General features: G+C 47.3%; 1 protein-coding gene across 1 annotated transcript; it reads left to right on the forward strand.

The window, feature by feature from the left end:
- Positions 1-13,002: 13,002 nt before the first annotated feature.
- LOC125554949 (ATP-dependent zinc metalloprotease FTSH 5, mitochondrial-like) lies at positions 13,003-14,515 on the forward strand. Its single transcript, XM_048718304.1, has 3 exons — positions 13,003-13,119; positions 13,216-13,692; positions 13,769-14,515. Exons 1-3 carry the CDS (start codon positions 13,027-13,029, stop codon positions 14,513-14,515), a joined length of 1,317 nt encoding a protein of 438 aa, XP_048574261.1. The 5' UTR covers positions 13,003-13,026.
- The last annotated feature ends 10,199 nt before the right edge of the window (positions 14,516-24,714 follow it).

Consider the following 24,714-nt stretch of genomic DNA (forward strand, 5'->3'; position numbering starts at 1 on the left):
CCCCAGGTTGAGATTAAGGTTAATAAGATTACTACCGTCGAAGTCGAAGTCGAAGAAGCTTCTTTTGAGCCGGCGGCACCACTCGGCCCTGGCGGCGGCGCGCTGCAGCCTCTGGTGCTCCTTCTCGTCGAAGAAGGCGAGGGTGATCCTCACGGCGAAGTAGTCGTCGCGGACGCATCCCGCCGCCTCCAGCGCGCTCCGGTCGACCATCAGGTGCTTGGACCAGGCGTGGGCGCCTCGGCGCGGAAGACGGCGCGCTCCAGGGTCGCGCCGTCGAGGATCTCGATGGAGATGGTGGTGCCGGGCGCGTTGCGGTTGTAGGTCACGGTGGAGACGTGGACGGCGAGGCCGCCCGGCACGCCGTCGACGAAGTCGCAGGGGGTCGCCTTGACGTGCCAGAGGTGGCGGTTGAAGTAGAGGGTTTGGAGCTTGGTGGACGGCGTGCCCGGCGGCATCTGCCCCAGCTTCGCGTAGCCCCGGACCGCCAGGAGGCGTGTCAGGGTCTTGGTCGCCGCCGCCGGCGACGAGGAGCGGCTGGCCATCGTGTCTGTTGTACGTACTTTCCTTATCTGCAATCAGTCATATATATAGCTAGCTGCATCGTACTAAGTTGGGTTGGTAACCAACTCGAGATACGTAGATTAATGGCAACCCTTAAAAACAACTATAGCTGGGCTATAGCGAGGCTATAGCGGTAAATTGTACATGAAATTATTTAGCCACAACATGTTCAAACAGCTATAGCGGGGCTATAGCCGGCTATTTAAAACTATGACGTAGATACTGTTTATAGTCGTCAGGCATATCGTCTCCTCCTGGAAGCGGCGCTCGGCTCGCCTCAAGACGCCCCAGGGACTCAGCTCCAGGGCCCCTCCTCTTCGTCTTCGCTGCCTGTCTTGTCCGCCGCTGCCGATATTGCCCCCCAAATGTTGCCGCGTTCCTCTTCATCGGATAGGCAAAAGGAGGCGGCGTGCATCCACGGCGCGAAGTCCCACAACGCCGGAGCGAGGGCGTGGGCAAACTTCCGTCGCCTCGGGCGGATACTCAATCCGGCCCATCCAACGGCTCCGGGTGGCCGACACCACATGGTGGGAGGTGAGGCAGGTAGCCGCCGCGCGGAGATGCAGTTGTAGCCGCGCGCCTGCCGGAGCTCCGGAAGGAGTACCACCTCCAGCAGACCCTCTCCGGGACGCTGATCTACCACACACTTCACGGCAACGAGCCCCCGCCACGTGAGGATGGCTCCAGCGACAAGGGCACCGAGCTTGTATGAACTATGTTTATGTGGAACTCTGGTGATGTTTATGGCGCGAACTATTAGTTTTAAAATCAAGTTGAATTATGGTGATGTATGGGCGAACTTCCGTTGCCTCAGGTGGAAGTTCGATCCGGCCCTCCAGCGGCTTCAGGCGGCCGAGGCCGCATGGTGGGAGGCGAGGCATGCAGCCGGCATTGGAGATGCAGTAGCGGCCGCGCGCCTGCCGTAGCTCCGGGAGGAGTACCACCTCCACCTGACCCTCTCCGGAACGCTGATCTACCACACGCTTCACAGCAACGAGCCCCCACCATGCGAGGACCGCTTTGGCGATGAGGGCGATGAGGGCGACTCCGGCTCCGGTGCCGACACGTAGAACCAAGTATACAACCCCGCGTAGTATGAACTAGTTTAATTTTCGTTTGAACTATGTTTAATTAAGCTTGTATGAACTATGTTTATGTGGAACTCCGGTGAGCTTATGGTGCGAACTACTATAGTTTTAAAATCAAGTTGAATTCCGGTAATGTATGCAGGATCTGTTCTGTCTCCGCATTTGTCGTTTCGTAAATGTCTTTTACAGGAGCTCTAGATGAATTTTAGAGGCTGGTCGGTTGCGAAATCTCCTAGAGATGCTCTTAAAGGCAGCAAACTACTATGCTATAACCGTGCGCCTATTACACTAGATGCAGATGTAGCCAAAAAAGATGAGGCTCACCACGCGGCTTTCCTCACTAGTAGAAAAAGGGCTTTTAGTCCCGGTTCTGGAACCGGGATTAAAGGGTCGGTACTAAAGCCTCCCCTTTAGTCCCGGTTCTAACTGGAACCGGGACTAAAGGCCCTCCACGTGGCCATTGCCTGGAGATCCACCTTTAGTCCCGGTTGGTAACACCAACCGGTACTAAAGAATATTTTATGATTTTTTTTGATTTTTTTTGAATTTCAAATTTCTGAATTATTTTAACCTCTAATCTCTAATCACCCCTCATCACTGCTCAATTTAACCTTTAATCTCTAATCACCCCTCATCATTCCAAATTATCTAACTTTCCGAACGGTCACCCATACTCTCACTACTCCAGCCTGAGCACGCTTAACTTCCGGGTTCTATTCTCCCTCGTTTCCAAGTCTGCACTTGTTGTTTTTCTGACAATAGTAAGATGGCAATTCTATTAACCCTCAGGAATTTACCTTCAGCATCAAGTCACACATTTCACTGTTTGAGTTTGAAACTATTGTTCTAAAAATAATAATTATTTAGTAACACTAATATTTCTTGAATAAGTAGTTTGACCACAGTTTGACCATAGTTGACCAAAATTTAAAAAAACTGAAATAATTATTTAGTAACACTAATATTCTTGAATAATTATTTAGTAACACTAATACTTCTTGAATAAGTAGTTTGACCAGATTTAACAAAAATTCAAAAAAAAACTGAAATTTGAGCATAACTTTTTTTCCTTTTAGAATTTGAGGATTCTAAAAATTTGCAAACATGCCATAGGCTGTCAATTTGATATATTATACGTTTTTTTCCGACATCGTATGCAAAAGTTATAGCCTTTTTACATTTTACCTACATTTTTTGCAAAATATGTCCAAATTTAAGTTTTTAAATTTTCCTAACTAGTAGATGTAGTAACATAACTACCTCTCAAAGGATTTTAAATTTTGAAGTTTCTATCATTTTCTTTTGCTTTTTACAAAACTGAAAAGGCGATGCACCGGGGGGGGGGGGGAGGATTTGAAAATTGCACCATTAGTACCGGTTCGTGGCACAAACCGGTACTAAAGGTTAGACCTTTAGTACCGGTTCGTGCCGGTTCGTGCCACGAACTGGGACTAAAGGTCCCATTTGAACCGGGAGTAATGCCCGTATGATGCCCTCGCCGCTTGAACCGGGACTAATACTCACATTAGTCCCGGTTCGTAATGCAACCGGGATTAATGCTCTTTTCTGGCTGGACCAAAGCCCCTTTTCTACTAGTGCCTCTCACGATCTTCTCTCATGGAGGGATCACCTATGTGACTCTCAGCCTTCTCTCTTATACAAATAATTATTTCTCTCTCCAATTTGTTTTTTAATTCAAAATTCTAAAAGTTTGAAATTTTTGGAAGTTGAAAATTTCCAAATGTTTGAATATTGAAAAGTTTTAAACATATATACTCTAGATGTTTCTATTTGCATCTAACTAATCACAAACTAGAAGCCATTGTCCAGTTATATCATATACATTAGAAATGTCTTACCAGCGCATTTAAGGATAAACACACAAATATATACAATATATTTAGGAAAGTGTCACAAAATTAATCTCACAAGACATGTCATTTAGTCTTTTATTATTTTCTCATGTTTAAAGTTTTTTGTTAAAATTTTAAGGTAAACACACTGAAAAAGAAAACTAATGTGAAATTTTAACGCTTAATTTGACACATTATATTAGCAAAGGTTGTGATTGTAAAATAAGTTGTATAAAGGTATATTTAAATTTAGTATAAATAATTATATTTATTTTGACTGTTTGTGGGGCCCAACATAATTATGACATCTTTGAGTCGTTGGCCGAGGATCTGGAGCTTGGTGGAGGGTGTGCCAGGCGGCATCTGCCCCAGCTTGGCGTAGCCCCGCACCGCCAAGAGGCATGTCAAGGTCTTGGTTGCTGACGGCAACAACGACGAGCGGCTGGCCATGTCGTTTTTGTACATATGCAATCGGACAAGCGGACTGCCAGGAGGCACGTCAGAGTCCTGGTCGCCGCCGGCGACGAGGAGCGGCTGGCCATGGCGTTGGTTGTGCGCGCGTATCGTGATCTGCAATCAAACTAGCTCATCGTGCGAGTTAGGTTGTTGGCTAATTTCAGGCACATCGCGGCTATTTTATAGCATAGCCCACGTATCCGAGTCGGAAAAAAATTCTACAAGACCCAGGTCATACGAAGCCGATCATGAGACCCTCTCTCGTGTCTGACGCGTGGCGATACAGCGATTACGCATCTCAAAGCAGCAACCGTTTTGATCCCTACTTCCCCATCTGCAAATGGTGATTCAATCTCTAGAACGCCCCCAATTCCAGCCGTTGGAGTGATACTCTCCGGGCTGCCCACCACATCGCCGCTGGTGAGCTACTCGACACCATGCAAACCACCCCAGCTCGGCGCGATCCTTCTCCTTCGATGGCCCAACTCGTTGCACCGCCTCCAACTACTTCCCGCCGGCCATGGCGATGTCCTGGGCGCCTTCGCATACGCAGGCTGCACGTACCCCTAGCTCCGGTCAAGCTTCTCGCACATCGGTACGTTACTCGCCACCTATGGCCACCCTCCTCAGTTTGGCTCCGCTGGCTGCCCTACTTTACCCTGACGGAAGATGATCAGTAGAACGGTAAAAGGAAGACAGAAGAACCAAAAAACTACTGATGTGGATGCTTCCATCGATCACGATTAAGTGCTTCCTAGAAATGTCCATGAGATTTGTTTCACTTAGCGAGACCAAACAGGAACCGAAGTCAAGTAGCTTGGGATTGTTGATGCTTTGTTCACTTTCTTCAAAACTTTCTCGTCAGGTCAAGATAGGATAGTTGATTCAGATTGTGGAGATTTTCTGTTGTATAAATGAATTTGATATACACTATGAATAAAAGCTCCTGCTATTTGAACATCCTTTTGAAATTTGCACTGTATATTTGTTGTTGTCCACTCTTTTGATAACAATGTTGTGTTGTATGCGGTGTGCCAGTACAATATATCCACCCATTGCTATGGAATTTTGAGCATCCATCCGCTTTTGTTCCACATATTCCACGAGAATTTACAAGACTTGCTTAAAGCTCATGAAGATGGCACAACACCGCCGGCTGCTCGTCAATTAGATTTCAGTGAAGGTGCTAGCACATCAAAGTTTCAGCAGTGACGTTCGGGTCGTGCGCTGACGGTTCCTATCTTGTTGTTTCCTTAGTGCTAGTTAGCTGGGCATGTCAGCTAAATGGTGTAATTTACTTGGAAGTTATCCTTTTATTCTACAGCTATGTGCTTGTGTTGCCACTGGGATATTGGTGAACATATATTGTCAAAGCTATTGTGTTTGTCTCTTTGGCAAAATTAATTTTTTTGTTCATGCCAAATGGTTGCATCAGCTGGTTGCAACATTAAACCGATGCCTTCCTTTTATTCTGTAATTATGCCCATTATATTGGTTATTTTTATTTATCTGAAAGTAATGACTATATGCAATCTAACTTGTAGCACTGAAGAAGTATAGATGTTTTTTCTCAATACAAAGTTATATATATTTCAGGATAGATACAAAGTAATGACTATCTGCAGCTTATATTTCTCGCAAAAAAAAAATCTTCAACTTATATTACCCAAGAAGAAGCAATTACAAGAAGCAAGTTTTTGATAGAGATACACAGGGTTGTACCTAACATCATTGCTATTACAAGAGTGGACAACAACAAATATGCATCAACTATCCTATCTTGACTTTTAGATAAAAATCTGAAGAAAAGTGAACAAATCATCAACTATCCAAACTACTTGACTTGAACAAAGCTCCACAATCTCTCTTCCTTTTGCCGTCGTACTGATCGTCTTCCCGTCAGTGTCAAGAACAATGTCCGTGTATTTTCCTTTTGCTCCATTGTCAATGAATGAAAGGATAACTTCAACACAAGCATAGCTGACAGAATAAAAGGATGCTCGCGTATATTTTGGGCACAGTACAGACACAAACGCTCATATATATACGCGTACACTCATCCTATGAACGCACACACATACACCTTATTCCTATTAGTATAACGCACGTGCGCTGTCACAGGCTTTAAAAAAAATTAAGATGCTACTCACGAAGCTAAAATAACTTAGAATAATGTTGCCTGAGCTTTCACCTTTTTTTTGACAATCAGGTAACACACATCAGAATAATATGTTATTGACAACTAAAAAAATGATATGTTTTTAGTTGAAATGAGTTGTGTTTTGTTCGTTCATCTCGGCACGATCCTAGTTCAAAACATCACAAATACAATCCGGCAGGTACTTGACCCAAGTTTTACATGACTTATATTCATATAACCCTCCTTCGCTAGTTGATACGAAAAATGGTTTCCCCCTGCTTTATATTAAAAAGCAACCATCCGATACAACCAACGACAGGGGTTGGGGTGGAAGCAGCACAAACACGCCCAAAAGAAAGGAAAGAGAAAAAAGAAAAGAAACAAATGCCGATAACGGCGGATCGACAAAAATGACAAAGCGTCGTGACTGCTGCGTCCACCGAAGATCGCCCACCAATCTCCGAGACTATGAAGTGCCGGTACCCAACAACACCTCCAAGAAGGGACGCGACGATGACGACGCTGCTACCAAGGGTTTCCCCCGGTACACGGCGATGAGAGAGGAAGGGTAGCCCCGACGCCCTCCAGGAAGGTCCGGCGGCACCCTCAGGCGCCACCGCGTCGGTGTCGGCCAAGCCAACAAAGATTTCTCCCGATCCCAGCCTCTACCTCAGGCACTCCGGAGCTCGCCACCAGACCGACCACCACCTTGCGCCAACACGGACACGAAGCTTCCCACGCTGTCTCACCACGGCACCGCGAAGATGGTCTGCACAACGAAGAAGAGGAGCCGGGACTAGGGCAACAACACCGTCGGCATACGGGAGGGCCCCACCTCCACCGTCCACGACGGTAGCCGACCGGACGCCATGGCAGGAGCCTACCGGGCTCGTGGCCCCATAGGCCCGACCGGGCCCTCAAAGGCCCGGACAGCTACCGGGCCATTCGCTAGTTGATGACCAGCTCCATTAGCCGAGGTCTCACCCATGGCACCCTGAACACCTCCCTTGCCGGCAGCCCATTGCAGCACAAAAACAACCACCCGTGTGTCGCTTTGCTGCATCAACGACGAGCGACGGCCACCGGCGGCCCGTTGTAACACACATTAATCACATGTTTATTAGTTTTGCAGTATCAACAGCGAGCGAGTGATGAGAGCGCATCATCAGCGACCACTCTTTGCAGCACTAAGCCCGACAACACTCCTTCAATAGCAGCAATCAACACTGGTTTGTGGCGCAGATCATCGCCCTTTGTAGCACTAGTAGTGGAGCTCGACAACACTCCTTCAACAACGACAATCAACACTGGTTTGTGGCGCGACAGACCATCGCCAGCAGAGGACGCAGTCTATGGCCACAATGACGAGCGGTGGCCGGCTTTTCATTTTTGCATTAGCGTTGGGATGCCGGTGCTGGTGGAAGGCATGCGATGAGATCTGCAGGATTGCTATGCGGGATCCATGGGATTAGTACGACGAATATGATGGGGCGCATCCAACGGCTGTGGAGGCAGTTTACGTTTGTGCTCATATTAACCAGGTGACGTCCATCACATACACACACAATCTAAAAATGACAAAAGTAACCAAGCTTCATAATGGGGACATGGCAAGAATTGCAGTCAGCCACACCCTGGACATGACAAAGCCCTACAATACACAAGCAAAATGGGGAGCACGACAAAAATCGGGGGAAATTGCCACCCCCTCCCCCAATGGCCAGGAAATTTCCAAGGCCGTCAAATGCGCCATTTGATTTATCGGCTGGGCCACAAAGCTCGCCACCACAACACCAGAATCCCCGATGAGGTGTTGCGACCCTTCCCTGTCGCGGCGACTGCAACCACTGTGAACCTCGACATCGACCGAAAAACACACGTCGGTGAGATGAAAACTACACAGCGGATGCGGGGTGCGCGGGCAGCACACCTCTAGCACTCGTGTAAAGCCGGAGAGGTGGAGCCGGAACTGGACGCCGGCGGTGGATGACACTTGAATCCCGATCGATTGTGAAGCAACCCAAACGGAGTGCGAGAGAGAGGAAAAGAATGAGAGCAAATGAAGTGAGTGCAACGAGTGCAGGGTGAGCACAGTGGTCAGTGGACGAAACACAGGGGTTAGTGGCGAATGGGAGGAGCATTCGCTCGAGGCTCTAACCGTACGACTGATCGAGCAGATGGACGATTGAGACACCAGAAGTCAATAAATCCAACGCTAGATTTACATCATTTGGGATTATAAATAATGAGGTGGAAACTACAATACTTTTTGGAACCAAATATCTCAAAGTTTTTTTAATTTCTTTAAAAATATTTTGAAGTAGAGTTTCTCTCGAAAACCATGGCATTCCATCCCAAAAAACAAACAAAAGAACAAAATATGTGTTCGGTTTGGTCGGCTGCTCCCTGCATCAGTCATTGGAGGAGCGAGCTCCCCAACGGCGGCCACGCCGACGACCCGGCGCCACCACCCCCTGTCCCCCGCCCGGCATCTGTACGGTGCCGAGGCCGCGATGCATGGATCCGTCGGCGCGGGTCCCTGCTCGCAGCCGGTGGAGAGAGCGCGCGCAGCGGCGGAGCACTGCTCGTGACGGCCGGCCTCACAGGTGAGCTCCGCCTCCGGATCCGGCTCCGGTTCATGCCCTCCTTCTCCAGATACGGCGTGTGTTTTCGGATCAAAGCCTGAGTTGCTCGTTGAACCAGTTTGGGTTCAGAGTCGGATCCCGTTCCCGTGCGGATTCTTGCGTGGATCCGGCGTGATTGTGATCTGAGTCCGGCTACAGAGTTCAGGTGTGTGCGTAGCGTAGTACAGTCGGACTAGAGATACAAACACACACGCGATCAATCGACGCAAAAATAAAGGGAAATACTAATGCCCACACGTGTGGGCGTTCACAACACCGTCCAAACATCGTCTAGAGCCATCAGATGAAAAAAAAAGCACGGATCTTGAAGCGTGTCCCAGCCACGTCATCAACTGAGCGTGTGGCAGGAAGGACGGACGTGCCGCACGACTGAACGCAGCTCAGTTGCCTCCCATCGTCCGCACAGAGCCCACTTCCCCACCCCCAGCCGTATCCCCCCCCCCCCCACACACACCCACTCCTCACCACCACATCTCAAATCCCTCATGGTGAGCACGGCGACCAAAGCGAGGGTGACGGTGAGGGGATGCTGGGTCGGCGTGGCTCCCCATGGCCGCCGAGGGGACGAGCAGGCGGAGGTCCTCGGCTACCTCAACGACGATGAGGAGGTCGCGCCCGTAGAGGAGAGCCTTGTCGTCGGCATGATGGGAGGCCCATGGTGGCTGATGCTGGAGTGGACGGATCTGAACTCGGCTGATGGAGCACGCCGCCATCGGGGGAGACGACGAGCCCAGCATCGGCGAGCTCGATGGAGGAGCCGCGTCGAGGAAGGCAAGGTGGGAAAGGAGCTCGGAGGAGCCGCTCCGAGATGCGGCGGCTGCTTGGCGGTGCCCGGAGCGACGCGAACTGGCGCGCCGCGCACTGATGCGGATGAGTCCGTCATGGCCTAGCTCGAGCGGCGCCCGGTCACAGGGCCGAGATGCGGTGGCTGTTGGCGGCGCCGAGCGCGACGTGGACATGCACATCCCACACTGTTGCGAGCGCGCCGCCATGGACCACGACCCTCCCATCCATCTTCAGGGTAACACTCCCTCCCTCCCTGTGTGCATCGACCGATGGATCTCTGTTGTTGCTACTGAAATCCTTATGTGGGTTTACTAATTTCTGTAGGATGTTGCTAGATTATTGAACTATGTGATTCGTCTGGTACCTTTGATTAATTTCGTATAGCACCGAAACTAGTTAGAATCTGCTTGTAGGGTAATGAACAAGAGAGCACCAGGTTTCAGATCTGTGAACTTTTTTGTGGTTTCAGACTTGTGATCTTTTCATGGCAAATTTGACAAAAAAATTCCATGGCAATTTTGTATATGCATTAGCCATTGCAAGTTTTATCTCTGTCCTTGTTCGTAAACAATGGCATTTTGCCACATATAACTTTTTCATGTGATTTGCCATGGCACATTCTTTATCTAAAAACATGGCAAACTTGCCATGGCACCTTATCCATGTTCGAAAACATCGCAAATTTATAGATATTCCAAAAACATGGCAACTTAGTATGTTCAACAACACGGCAAACTTCCCATGGCAACTTTTGCCATGTTCGAAAATGTGTCAAAGTTGTAGATGTTGAAAAAACATTTCAACTTAATATGTTCAACAACACGGCAAACTCGCCATGGCAACTTTTGCCATGTTCGAAAACATGTCAAAGTTGTAGATGTTCAAAAAACATGGTAACTTAGTATGTTCAACAACACGGCAAACTTGCCATGGCAACTTTTGCCATGTTCGAAAACATGTCAAAGTTGTAGATGTTGGCAAGTTTGCCGTGTTCGAAAACATGGCAAAGTTTGTAGATGTTCGAAAACATGGCAAAGTTGTAGATGTTAAAAAAACATGGCAACTTAATATGTTCAACAACATGGCAAACTTGCCATGGCAACTTTGCCATGTTCGAAAACATCACGTGTTTATAGATATTAAAAAACATGGCAACATACTATGTTCAACGACATGGTAAACTTGCCATGGCAACTTTTGCCATGTTCGAAAATGTGTCAAAGTTGTAGATGTTCAAAAAACATTTCAACTTAATATGTTCAAAAACCATGGCAAAGTTGTAGATGTTCAAAAACATGGCAACTTATTATGTTCAAAAACATTCAAATCTTGTCATGTCAAACTTAGAGGGCACGGCAATTGTTGTTCACGGGGCACGGCAAAAATATTTAATTTCACAAACCAAAAGTGGTATTTTTCTACATTTTCTTTGGAATGGGAACTTTTTACTTTTTTTGACATGTCATTTTTTACTAATTTTTTTGACATGGAAAATTTATTATATAGGGAATGGCAATTTTAATTTTAATACGATGGAAAATTTTACATTTTTCTAGAACATGAATTTTTTTAATATATAGCATGGCAAATATACTTATGTAGCCATGGAAAATTTTACTTTATTCCCATGGCAAAATTACTCTATTTTTACTTTATTCCCATGGAAAATTTTAATCCATTTTTGCCATGGCAAAATTTACTACAGTTTTTCCATGGAAAATTTTACTCTATTTTTGCCATGAAAAATACCACGGCATTTTTAACTTATGAATTTGCCATGGCAATATAATCTTTGTTTGTATGATGGGAGTTTCCATGTCTTGTTTTCTTCTGGGTCATAAAAAAAATCTTTTTCACCAATGGCATTTTTTGCTTTTTATAGGGGCTGGTATTTTATTTTTCATATCGTAGCGAAAACTGGGCTTTTTTTGGTTACTGGGCTCTTTTTTGGTTTGACAGGGAAACGGCCTGTATGGCGATCTGGAGGCTGCTCGAGCGCTGGGGACATCGTACGGAACGAAAACCGTTCGGTCGTTGTCTCTCCAGACCGGACGTGCGGGCAGCCTCCTCCCCTGCCACACGTGAAAATCGTTCGGCCGTTGCCCCTCCAGACCGGACATGCGGGCAGCCTCCTCCCCTGCCACACGTGTGGCAGTTATCAGGAACCAAAATAAATACTGCGTGTCTTCTAGTCTCTATAAAAATAGTAAGATTATTATCATTATCAATCAATAATACGAGGCAAAGAAAAACAGACGGAAGTCGCCGACTTGGAGCAACGGAAACAAATTCCGAGCTCCGAGAGAAAAGTCCTGCCCTGTCCTGTCCACCATGGCCGGCCGGCTCGCTCTCTCCAGGGTATGTGTGCTACTTTTTCATCATGATTTCGCTCTGTTCTTGGGTTCAGGAGGTTGTTCCCGTCCAAAGGAACACTAGCTAGTCTTCTTTTTTGTACATGTACGTACATGTTATCTGATGCTTATCGATGCTGAAACTGCAGCTGCAAAGCACTGTCTCTCTGTCCTGTGTTTCAGATCGATGCCACTTATGTTAATGTATGGGTTGCGATTGCTGTTGCCGTTGTCTATGCCGATGTTAATTTTTTGCTTGTGTTTTGTCTCACAGGCTGCAAAGCATGTTGTGGCTGTGGCGGCGGCGGGGGCGGCGTGTTCAGCTCCTGTCTTCAGGACACCTGCTGCAAATACACCTTCTGGAGCAGGTATCTTCATATGGCCGCTTCTCCCTCCACCACACACATGAACTACATCCTTGATCGGTATATATACTTTTGTGGCAACTGCAAACTAGTACTAGCTTGACTTAAACATGGCTAGTAACAATACTATTCTTGTTATTACTCTACATTCTACCGTGCCTTTTTGGTTGGTTGTTTTTTTTGGTTGGTTGTTGCCATCAAGTTAGTAAGTTTCTGCTTGGTTTGGTTCTTAATCAATGCAGGCAGTGTGCTTAGGAATCTACAGCAGAGGTACCTATCAAGCTTTGTTAGTCAGAGGGTACAGGGCGTGCAGTCTGGCACCGCTTCTCTTCCTAATAAAGGGATTCATAGGAGTGATCCACAAAGAGTTTTACACAACTTCATCAAAATACTAAATCGAGGTAGCCGACTTTTCTTTCGTCATGTTCACGAACTAGGAGTAGGGTGTGTATTTTTAGTTTTTTACACATAAATGGCATGCGAATTGGCTTGATAACTTTTGTGCGCATGGATGGATTCTGTTCCCTATGCAGGAATTTCAAATGCAGCAAGGGAGGAAGTAAGTGTTCTTAGCACAGGCATTGCGCCGGTGTATGTAGTAGAGAAAGGCCTGCTGAAAAAGCAGCTTCTGCGTACTTGTGGAGGCCTTGTAGTTACTGGCTCTGCAATCTATGGCATTAAGGCTTTGATTGATAGTTATGTTAAGGATATGGCTGAAAATCTCGAAAACACAGAAGTTGGTAAATCTGGTGGTAAATCTGGTGGTTTGAATGAAGTGGCCATGGAGATAAGCACAAAATTCAGTGACGTAAAGGGGGTTGATGAAGCCAAGGCTGAGCTTGAGGACATAGTTCACTACCTACGAAATCCCAAGGTGAGTGTGGCATTGCCATCAACATGTGTGCAGGCGTTCTAATTCAGCAATTCTTTCACGTGCGGAGTTGTTGACCTTATTTTACATGCTTTGCAGCATTTCACACGCCTTGGTGGCAAGCTTCCAAAGGGTGTTTTGCTTATGGGCCCGCCTGGCACAGGGAAGACCATGTTGGCAAGGGCTGTGGCCGGAGAAGCCGGCGTCCCCTTTTTTCCGTGCAGCGGCAGTGATTTTGAGGAGGTCTATGTAGGTCTTGGGGCTAAGAGAGTGAGGGACCTCTTTCATGCAGCAAAGCAGCTGTCTCCTTGCATAATTTTCATCGATGAAATTGATGGGATTGGTGGCCGCAGACACGCAGGAGGTTCAATGTCGCAGAGGCAGACCCTGAACCAGCTGCTTGTTGAGATGGATGGCTTCAAGCAGAATGACGGGATCATCGTGGTCGCGGCGACCAACTTCCCCGAGTCATTAGATAGCGCCCTTGTCAGGCCTGGGCGTTTTGACCGTCAAGTCAATGTCCCTATTCCAGATGTTGAGGGCCGACGACAGATCCTTGAGGCTTACATGTCAAAAGTACGTATATAAGGCTTATTTTTCGCGCTCTCTGATGCAAAGCTTTGACCTTAACTCCATGAATTCTTCCATGCAGGTGTCTACAGGCAAGGGTGTGGATGCAATGACCATTGCGAGGGGAACGCCTGGGTTTTCAGGTGCAGACCTTGCAAGCCTAGTGAACGATGCCGCTCTCAAGGCTTCCACGGATGGGGCAAATGCTGTTGGGACTGATCACTTCGAGTACGCCAAGGACAAGATCCTCATGGGCAGCGAGCGCAAGTCGTTGGTGGTATCTGAACAATCCAGGAAGAAGACTGCGTACCACGAGGGTGGGCACGCCCTTGTTGCTATCCTCACAGACGGTGCTGAACCTGTCCACAAGGTCACCATTGCGCCCAGAGGAAATACTCTCGGCATGGTGGCGCAGCTGCTGGGGGAAGACAGTGAGCTGGAACTCTCCAAGAAGCAGTTGCTGGCGATGCTGGATGTGTGCATGGGAGGGCGAGTGGCTGAGGAGCTTATATTTGGAGAGGCCGGGATCACCACTGGTGTCTCATCTGACCTAAGCAAGGCGACTCAATTGGCGAAAGCCATGGTCACCAGGTATGGTATGAGCAACCGGGTCGGCTTTGTTTCGTACGGTAATGACGGTGATGGTGGCACTGGCGTGACAACGGCCCTGGTTGATGAGGAGATAAAAGCATTATTGGATAACGCTTACCGGAACGCAAAAACGATTCTCACGGAGCACAACAAGGAGCTCCATGCGCTAGCAAATACCCTCCTGGAGCATGAAACTCGCACTGGTGACCAGATCAAGGAACTAGTTTCGACACACTAGTAGAAAACAGAGCTTTGGTTCAGGCCGGGTCAGCCCATTAGTCCCGGTTCAGTTCAGAACCGGAACCAATGTGGGCATTGGTCCCGGTTCGTGAGCCCAGGGGGCCGGCCGGGCCACATGGGCCATTGGTCCTGGTTCATCTGGACCTTTTAGTCCCGGTTGGTGGGATGAATCGGGACCAATGGGCCTCGCTTCTGGCCCACCATCATTGGTCCCAGTTGGTGACTTGAACCGGGACCAAAGGCTCCCCTTTAGTCCCGGCTCATGTCACCAACCGGAACCAATGAGATTCCTATATATACCCCCCGCTCGCGAGCAGAGCACCCCAGTGCTCTATTTTTCTCTGGCCGAGGGGGAGAGGGCTTGGTGGTGCTCTAGCTCACCTCCTATGCACACAAGGTGTTCGATGGAATGCCCGAGCCACACTACTTAAGCTTTCTCCTCTCCAAGCTCGACCTCCAAGCTCCATTTTCCATAATATTTGTCTAGGTTTAGCGGTCCGTCACGCCCCGTCCCCGTCTTCACCGCCGTCGATCACCCGCGCCGAGCTCATCGCCGGCACCACCGTGGTGAGCCTCTTGTTCTTATCTTCTTTCTGAAAGGAAAAATATTCTTACTTGTATGTTTACATAGATACTTGTATTATTTTCTTACTTTTATTATTGCATCTTATATAGTGCGATGGTTTTGGTATACGCCCCCGTCGGCCTTCGTCCTGTCTATGATTCGGATGTGGTATATATATTATCTTTATAACTATTGGTTCATTTATTGTTTATGAAAATTATGCCGACCAACGTGACATAAATTTTATTTATGTAGGATGTATGTGAATCGGAAATGCCAACCGACCCTATTGTCGAGAGGTTAAATTTAGTTGAAGAAGAAAACAATTTGTTGAAGGAAAAAATAAAAAAATTTGAGGAGGAGAAGATGATATTGAAGTTGCATGTTGCGGATGTCGTCGATGATCACAAGATCAAGATGGATGCAATGCGCTTGAAGATTAGAAAGATTAGAAAATATGCCATTCATACCGAGGCTTGGTATCATTATGCCGTTGGATCAATTGTTACCTTGGTTGCGATTATGATCGCATTTGTTTTCGCATTGAAATGTTTTACATAGTTTCAATGTATGGTTTAATTAATTAAATGCTCTGGAGAGCTATATGTTGTTAGATGATAACTATGTATGCACTTTGGTTTTAATGTGATGATGAACTTCTATTAATTTGGACACTTAATTATATATAATGCACGCAGATGAATCGGCAATGGATGTACGGTGACAAACACACCTGCGAGTACATTAAGGGCGTGCATGAGTTTCTCGATGCGGCTGAGGCAAACAAGCAGAATGGTTTTATGTGTTGTCCATGCACTGTATGTGGGAATACGAGGTCTTACTCTAACCGGAAAATCCTTCACTCCCACCTGCTTTACAAGGGTTTCATGCCACACTATAATGTTTGGACGAGGCACGGAGAAATAGGGGTTATGATGGAAGACGACGACGAAGAAGAGTACGATGACAACTATGTGCCCCCTGAATACGGTGATGCTGCAATGGGGGGAGCTGGTGAATATTAAGAGGAACCAGACGATGTGCCCAATGATGCTGCAACGGGTGAAGCTGCTGAAGATCAAGAGGAACCAGACGATGTGCCCGATGATGATAATCTCCGCCGGGTCATTGTCGATGCAAGGATGCAATGCGAAAGTCAAAAGGAAAAGCTGAAGTTCGATCGCATGTTAGAGGATCACAAAAAAGGGTTATACCCCAATTGCGAAGATGGCAACACAAAGCTCGGTACCGTACTGGAATTGCTGCAGTGGAAGGCAGAGAATGCTGTGGCTGACAAAGGATTTGAGAAGCTACTGAAAATATTGAAGAAGAAGCTTCCAAAGGATAACGAATTGCCCGACAGTACATACGCAGCAAAGAAGGTCGTATGTCCTCTAGGATTGGAGGTGGAGAAGATACATGCATGCCCTAATGACTGCATCCTCTACCGCGGTGCATACAAGGATCTGAACGCATGCCCGGTATGCGGTGCATTGCGGTATAAGATCAGACGAGATGACCCTGGTGATGTTGACGGCGAGCCCCCTAGGAAGAGGGTTCCTGTGAAGTTGATGTGGTATGCTCCTATAATACCACGGTTGAAACGTCTGTTCAGAAACGAAGAGCATGCCAAGTTGATGCGATGGCACAGTGAGAACCGAAATAAAGATGGGAAGTTGAGAGCACCCGCTGATGAGTCGCAGTGGAGAAAAATCGAGAGAAAGTACTGGAATGAGTTTGCAAAGGACCCAAGGAATGTATGGTTTGTTTTAAGCGCGGATGGCATTAATCCTTTCGGGGAGCAGAGCAGCAATCACAGCACCTGACCCGTGACTCTATGTATGTATAACCTTCCTCCTTGGATGTGCATGAAGCGGAAGTTCATTATGATGCCAGTTCTCATCCAAGGCCCTAAGCAACCCGGCAACGAAATTGATGTGTACCTAAGGCCATTAGTTGAAGAACTTTTACAGTTGTGGAATGGAAATGGTGTACGTACGTGGGATGAGCACAGACAGGAGGAATTTAACCTTAAGGCGTTGTTGTTCGTGATCATCAACGATTGGCCCGCTCTCAGTAACCTTTCAGGACAGACAAACAAAGGATACCACGCATGCACGCACTGTTTAGATGACACTGAAAGTATATATACCTGGACAAATGCAGGAAGAATGTGTACCTGGGCCATCGTCGATTTCTTCCGAACCATCAATGTCGAAAGAAAGGCAAGCATTTCAAAGGCGAGGCAGATCACCGAAAGAAGCCCGCCATGCGCACCGGTGATCACGTGCTTGCTATGGTCAATGATTTACACTACATAATCTTTGAAAAGGGTCCCGGTGGACTAGCTGTTCCGAATGACGCTGAGGGACACGCACCCATGTGGAAGAAGAAATCTATATTTTGGGACCTACCCTACTAGAAAGACCTAGAGGTCCGCTCCTCAATCGACGTGATGCACGTGACGAAGAACCTTTGCGTGAACCTGCTAGGCTTCTTGGGCGTGTATGGGAAGACAAAAGATACAACTGAGGCACGGGAGGACATGCAACGTTTGCACGAAAAAGACGACATGCCTCCGAAGCAGTATAAAGGTTCTGCCAGCTACACTCTTACGAAAGAAGAGAAAGAAATCTTCTTTGAATGCCTGCTCAGTATGAAGGTCACGACTGGCTTCTCGTCGAATATAAAGGGAATAATAAATATGCCAGAGAAAAAGTTTCAGAACCTAAAGTCTCATGAATGCCACGTGATTATGACGCAACTGCTTCCTGTTGCATTGAGGGGCTTCTACCGGAAAACGTCCGATTAGCCATTGTGAAGCTATGTGCATTCCTCAATGCAATCTCTCAAAAGGTGATCGATCCAGAAATCGTACCAAGGCTAAGGAGTGATGTGGCGCAATATCTTGTCAGTTTCGAGCTGGTGTTTCCACCATCCTTCTTCAATATCATGACGCATGTTCTAGTTCATCTAGTCGACGAGATTGTCATCCTGGGGCTCGTATTTCTACACAATATGTTCCCCTTAGAGAGGTTCATGAGAGTCCTAAAGAAATATGTCCGTAACCGCGCTAGGCCAGAAGGAAGCATCTTCATGGGCCATCAAACAGAGGATGTTATCGGGTTTTGTGTTGACTTCATTCCTGGCCTTAAGAAGATAGGTCTCCCTAAATCGCGGTATGAGGGGAGACTGACTGGAAAAGGCACTCTTGGAAGAGACTCAATAATATGCAAGGACGGATATTCTTGGTCTCAAGCACACTACACAGTTCTACAGAACTCTACCTTGATGACCCCGTATGTCGATAAACACAAGAACAGTCTGTGCTCCAAACACCCGGAGCAGTGCGACGACTGGATTATATGTGAATACATCAGGACTTTCAGCAGTTGGTTGGAAACACATCTCAGAGGTGATAACACTATTTGTGATGAGTTGTACTTGTTGTCCAGGGGACCATCTTTGACTGTATTGACTTACAAAGGATACGAGATAAATGGGAATACACTTACACGAACGCCCAAGATCAAAAGAGCACCAACCAAAACAGCGGTGTCCGCTTTGATGCAGCAACCGAGAGCGGAAAGGACACATATTATGGTTACATAGTGGACATATGGGAACTTGACTACGGACCTGATTTTAAGGTCCCTTTGTTTAAGTGCAAATGGGTCAATCTGTTAGGCGGCGGGGTACAGGTAGACCCACAGTACGGAATGACAACAGTGGATCTGAAAAATCTTGGGTACACTGACGAACCGTTCGTCCTAGCCAATGATGTGGCATAGGTTATCTATGTGAAGGACATGTCTACCAAACCGAGAAAAAGAAAAGATAAAGAAGCGAATACATCATACGATGAGCCAAAGCGCCACATAGTTCTTTCAGGAAAAAGGGACATCCTGGGAGTGGACGGCAAGACAGACATGTATGAAGATTATGAAAAGTTTCATGAAATTCCTCCCTTCAATGTCAAGGCTGACACAAGCATCCTGATAAACAATGAAGATTATCCATGGTTACGGCGCAATAAGCAAATGACACAAGCGAAGAAAAAGTGAAGACTTTCTCCCACAACTATTATGATGATACCGTGCCAACTTTGTAACACACGAACATGCTACCATTGTCCGTTTTGTACATGCACATGCTATGTGGGTGAAATTATGATACCATGCCAACTTTCAACTTTTTCAGAGTTCATTTGAAATGCTTTCATGTCTTATGGTTCGGCCCTCGTAATATCATGACCATTAGTCCCTGGCCCATGCCAACTTTCAACTTTTAACTTTCTAAAAAAAGAGAAGAAGAGAAGAAGAAGAAAAAAAAAGAGGAGAAGAAAGATTTCTTCTTCTCTTTTTTTTCTTCTTCTTCGTCTTCCTCTTTTTTTTTCTTCTTCTTCCTCTTCTTTTTTTATCCTTGAAGCGTTGTCGAGGCCACCCCAAACCCTAGAGAAGCAGCGTCGAGGCCACCCCAAACCCTAGAGAAGCAGCGTCGAGGCCACTAATTAATATTAGTTCTACGTTTGCCACTAATATATCCATCTGTCATGTTTGAATAATAATTGTCATGTTGTCAATATTTGTAGAAACTATGGACACCGCCCAAAACGAAGTACAAGAAGAGTTGTTGGGGGACATAATCGCACGAGGAAGTGATGCCGTCTGCTCGTTGTTTCTTAACGACACCGATGGTCTGGAAGCAGCTGGCTATGATTATGATGGCTCCGGTGACCTAATGCCGGTGCAAGAAGGAGACCGTGAGGACGGCTCCGGTGACCCAATGCCGGTGCAAGAAGGAGACCGTGATGACGTCTCCGGTGACCGAACCGAGTCCGGCCAGGTATATATATTAGTTAAGCTTCTGCTGACTAGCTAATTGATGCATTCATTGTTTTGGTATGTACACATATTAATTAAGTCTTTGTTCTTTTTTCTAGCCCTTCGGATCGAGCACAACTTCGTTAAAGAGACGAGGCCCGAAGAAAAAGTTGAGCTCGGATGAAAAGTTTGAGATCATAGCAATCGCGCCCGACGGCCAACCGATTGAACCCCTCCGGACAAAGAGCGCATTTGTTGCTCAGTGCGGGGTTTTGGTTAGGGACAAGATCCCGATCAGCATCCAGCAATGGTTTAAGCCGGCTACAGAAGACCCTGAGGTGTCTTATGTCAATGATATGCAGAAAAATGATCTTTGGACTGAGCTGAAGTCAAATTTCACCCTACCGCCAGAGGATAATCCAGAGAAGCCAGTTAAAGAGCAATTAATCAAGTCTTTTGCTCTTAAGAGGATGGCAGAACTATTCAGGAGGTGGAAGAAAGATCTGAATAAGTTTGTCGAAAATAATGAGACACCAGAATTCAAGGGCAGATATGAGAAGATCAGAGATCACTGGCCCGCATTTGTGGCCCACAAGATATCGGAAAAGAGTAAGAAGATGTCGGCGACAAACAAGCAAAATGCTGCGAAGAAGAAGCATCACCATCGCACGGGGTCAGGTGGCTACCTCGTAGGCCGGCCTAAGTGGGCCAAGACTGAGAATGATCTGGTTGATAAAGGGATCGAACCAGAGACAATTAACTGGCCAGACCGTTGTCGGACTTGGTTCTTCGGGGCTGGCGGAACCTTGGACCCTGTAACAGGGAAGTGCATTTGGACGAACGATCAAATGGACATACCAGTCAGGAAGCTTCAGCAGTATATCGAAGCAGCGCAGCAAGGGACGTTCTTTCCAGACAGAGAGAACGATGAGCTCACAATGGCCCTCGGGAATCCTGAGCACCCTGGACGGACACGAGGCACGCCAGGCTCCATTTCGTGGAAGGTTGGGTTTCCGGACGCAGGCGGTTACAAATCCCATGAGAGGAGGAAAAAAGTGCAGCAGACCCAAATGCAGGCGCTGCAAGCAAGGGTACAAGCGATAGAGGAAGGAGAAGCAAATCGCAGCAAATGTACTACCGAAGCTTCCCTCGAAGCTACCCTGCCATCTCAGCGGAGAAGCAGCGTGGCTTCCACCGAGTTGCTTCAGCCGGAGCATGCCTTGACGGCTCCTGCCAGCTATCCCGTGGATGCTATCACAAAGTCTCAAAATTGCCACCTTATGACGCAATGGATGAATTTGAAGGTCAAGGCGGCTGTTGGCTCTGTTTATCCTATTGAACCCGGCGCAACTTTTCACTGCCGGCCGATTCCAGAAGGATATGCTAGGGTGATGGTGGATGAAATAACGGAGGGATTTGAGGACCTCCAGCTTGACCACCCTACCGGTGAAGGGGAGACTAGGCTGGGGTCTGCTCTGAAGACTCCATGCCTATGGCGAAAGGAGCTCATCAACCTTCCGAACTGGGCGCCTCCGCCTCCTCCTCCTCCTCCTCCGGCAAGTCAGGGCACTCCGCCTCCTCCACCGCCTCCTCCTCCGGCGAGTTAGGGCACTCCGCCTCCTCCACCGCCTCCTCCTCCAGCGAGTGATGATCAGGGCACTCGACTGGCTCCTTCTCCAGCGCGTGGCGGCACTCCGCCTCCTTCTCCGCCTGCGCCGACGCGCCCGAGCAGCCAGCCTCCTCCTTCTCCGCCTCGTCAGCAAGGGCGGAAGAGACCTGCCGCCGCTCCGGCTGCTCCGGCGCGTCGTAGTCCTTCTCCTCCGCCTCGTAAGCAAGTAAAGAAGACAACAGCTCCGTCTGCTCTGCCGGCGTCTAACAGTATAGCCAGAGGCGGGAGGAAATACAGATTTGGTCCTTCTCTGAAGACTCCAGAGAAATTACCATACGAGAGGACCCCGGAGGAGAACGCCGAGATCGCACGAGAAGAAGTGAGGAACTACTTTGAAGGGGTGAAAGCAAAGAAACATCCACCTCCGGAGGAGAAGGTAGATCCGGTGAAAGCGAAGCGCACTCTGGCTGCCCTGACAAAACCACCCAAGTCTCCGCCGAAAGGAAACTATGAGCGCATTATTGGAAAGGAATTTGCCGAAGCGGAGCGGTCGGGAAGTACTGTCAGTGATCAAAGGCTGAAAGAACGACGAGCTGGGAAACAAATTGCCCATCTCAGCGACCAAGCGAAGCAATCGTGCCCCCCGCTCAAGGTGCCTAGCGACAATGTCGCTAATGATCCGAGGATGGTGCCCGGTTATAGCAATCTTGGCGATTACCTGCCCGACGATGTACATTATGATTTCATGGAGGTGCAGATACAAAGATACGAGTACGGGAAGCCTCTCGTCAAAGATGAAAGATCTCTATCAACGATGATGCGAAGATTGCATGATTGGTACTTGAAAATCTGCAGAGACTCTGGGGGAGGAGTACTTTGTATGTGAAAGTTAAAAAGGAGCATGACCTCGTTGGAATTGAACTGTTGCCTGTTCCATTCGAGGAGTTCTTTCAGTTTTTCAATCAATTGGCCCTCGATAAAACAACGGTCGCCTGCTACTGTCTATAAGTAGTACTACTTCTGTCATTAAGTCTCTTTATATAGCTCAGCTCTTTCATTGCATGTATTTATAATCATCCTCAATATATTATGCATGTATTAGTCAAGGTTATACTAATGTAATTGATGAGTTATGCATGCGTGTGCAGTTACCACTATATTCTCCTAGAGATTAAGCTTGAGCAGGGACTAGTAACCGTCTTAGACTCAAGACGAAAAGATCCCCAGGACTATGCAGACATGACTCAAATGCTCGAGAAGTAAGCTAAATTAATCATTATCCACCATATCAGCAACTTTGTTCATTTCCTGATATATCAAGTAATTGTTTTCTTTGTCTGGCAGGGTTTGGAAAAAATTCTCCAAAAAAGCTCCAGGACTCCCGAAGAAGCTGCAATTTAGACACCCGAAAGTAAGTACTATAGTAGCATGTTCCGTGCATCTCCTATTGATTCAAGCGCTAGTTTCATCAATACCATTTGGCATTCTTGCTTATCAGTTTGATTGACCTCTATTTCTTGTAAAGTGGTTGTGGCAGGAACAAGAGAATGATTTCTGTGGATACTACGTTTGTGAGTCCATCCGCCACACGACCTGTGAGCGGGGCTACACTGACGAACAATATGAAGTACGTAAATAACAACATTCACAATTTTATTTTATTACCATCATTTGTGTTGAGTTTCATTCATTCATATATATATATTGACCCCCTTCTTCAAATTAGATGTTTCAGAAGCGGGATGAACTCCTAGCACCAGCTCGCATGCGAGCAATTCAAGAGGAATTGGCGGCATTCTTTCTTGACCACGTGATCGCTGAAGACGGAGAATACTATGTGGACCATGAGTCCGTATGATTATATTTATAAGAGATAATTATTGTATATATGTAGCCGGTAGTGTCGGATAGATATACGAGAACTTGTTGTTCGATCAATCTCTCGGAGAAGGAGAGGTGGTCGATATCACTTCTCTCTATATGCATATATGTTCATGACGATCTTCTGTTTTCTTCGTTTGCTTACTAGCTAGCTAGCGTGTCTAGTCCTCTCTATACGTATGTATAGTACGTAGCGTCGACCAAGCACGGACATAAGAGAGGACACTTCTCTCTATTAATTATAGCTAACTAACATAATATATGAAACACCTAAATTAACCCCCAACCCCCCCCCCCTTTAAAAAAAACAAAAACCCCAGCCACAGAAATGCTGACGCGTGGATGCCTATTGGTCCCGGTTGGTGCCACCAACCGGGACCAAAGGGTCTCCTGTCTGGGCTCCGCGCACAGGCCACATGGAGGCCCATCAGTCCCGGTTCTGGATTGAACACCCGCCGGTGGTCGTTACTCCTGGCGGGATCTAGACTGACCCCACAGATCAATACTAGTCTTTTTTGCGCACTTTGTCCTCACTCGTGCGCACCCGGGAGCAACTTCCCGGTCGGTCACCCATCCTGACACTACTCCAAGCTGAGCACGCTTAACTTCGGAGTTCTGTCTGAATGGGCTCCCGGAAAAGAAGGAATTTCTTATTGATATGAGTAGTCTATCATCCCTAATAAGCCAGGCTATCACATACAACCCCACTCAGAGGAACCGACGTCCTCGTCGGGCCACAGGAACGTTCCCTCTTGGCACGGCTCTGATACCAACTTGTAACGCCCCGGACACACCCGCCGGTGGTCGTTACTCCTGGCGGGATCTAGACTGTCCCCATAGATCAATACTAATCTTTTTTGCGCACTTTGTCCTCACTCGTGCGCACCCGAGAGCAACTTTCCGGTCGGTCACCCATCCTGACACTACTCCAAGTTGAGCACGCTTAACTTTGGAGTTCTGTCTGAATGGGCTCCCGGAAAAGAAGAAATTTCTTATTGATATGAGTAGTCTATCATCCCTAATAAGATAGGCTATCACAGTATTAGTACCGACTCTTTAGTCCCGATTCAGGAACCGAGACAAAAGGCCCTTACGAACCGGGACAACAGGCCCTTTTTCTACCAGTGACAGAACGGCAAGCAGATGGTCATAACAATAGCCAGCAAGATCATCAGGTAACACCTTCTCTCACCGGTAACGAGGTCGCCAAACTAGTATCGACAGAAGAACAAGCAGATGGTCATAATAACAATAGCAAGCAAGATCACGAAACGCCTTCTTCGCCCTAGTCCGTGGAGACGCTTACAGGAAGAAGTATT

The sequence above is a fragment of the Triticum urartu genome, chromosome 4 (assembly GCF_003073215.2).
Source record: "Triticum urartu cultivar G1812 chromosome 4, Tu2.1, whole genome shotgun sequence".
Classification (NCBI taxonomy): Eukaryota; Viridiplantae; Streptophyta; class Magnoliopsida; order Poales; family Poaceae; genus Triticum; species Triticum urartu.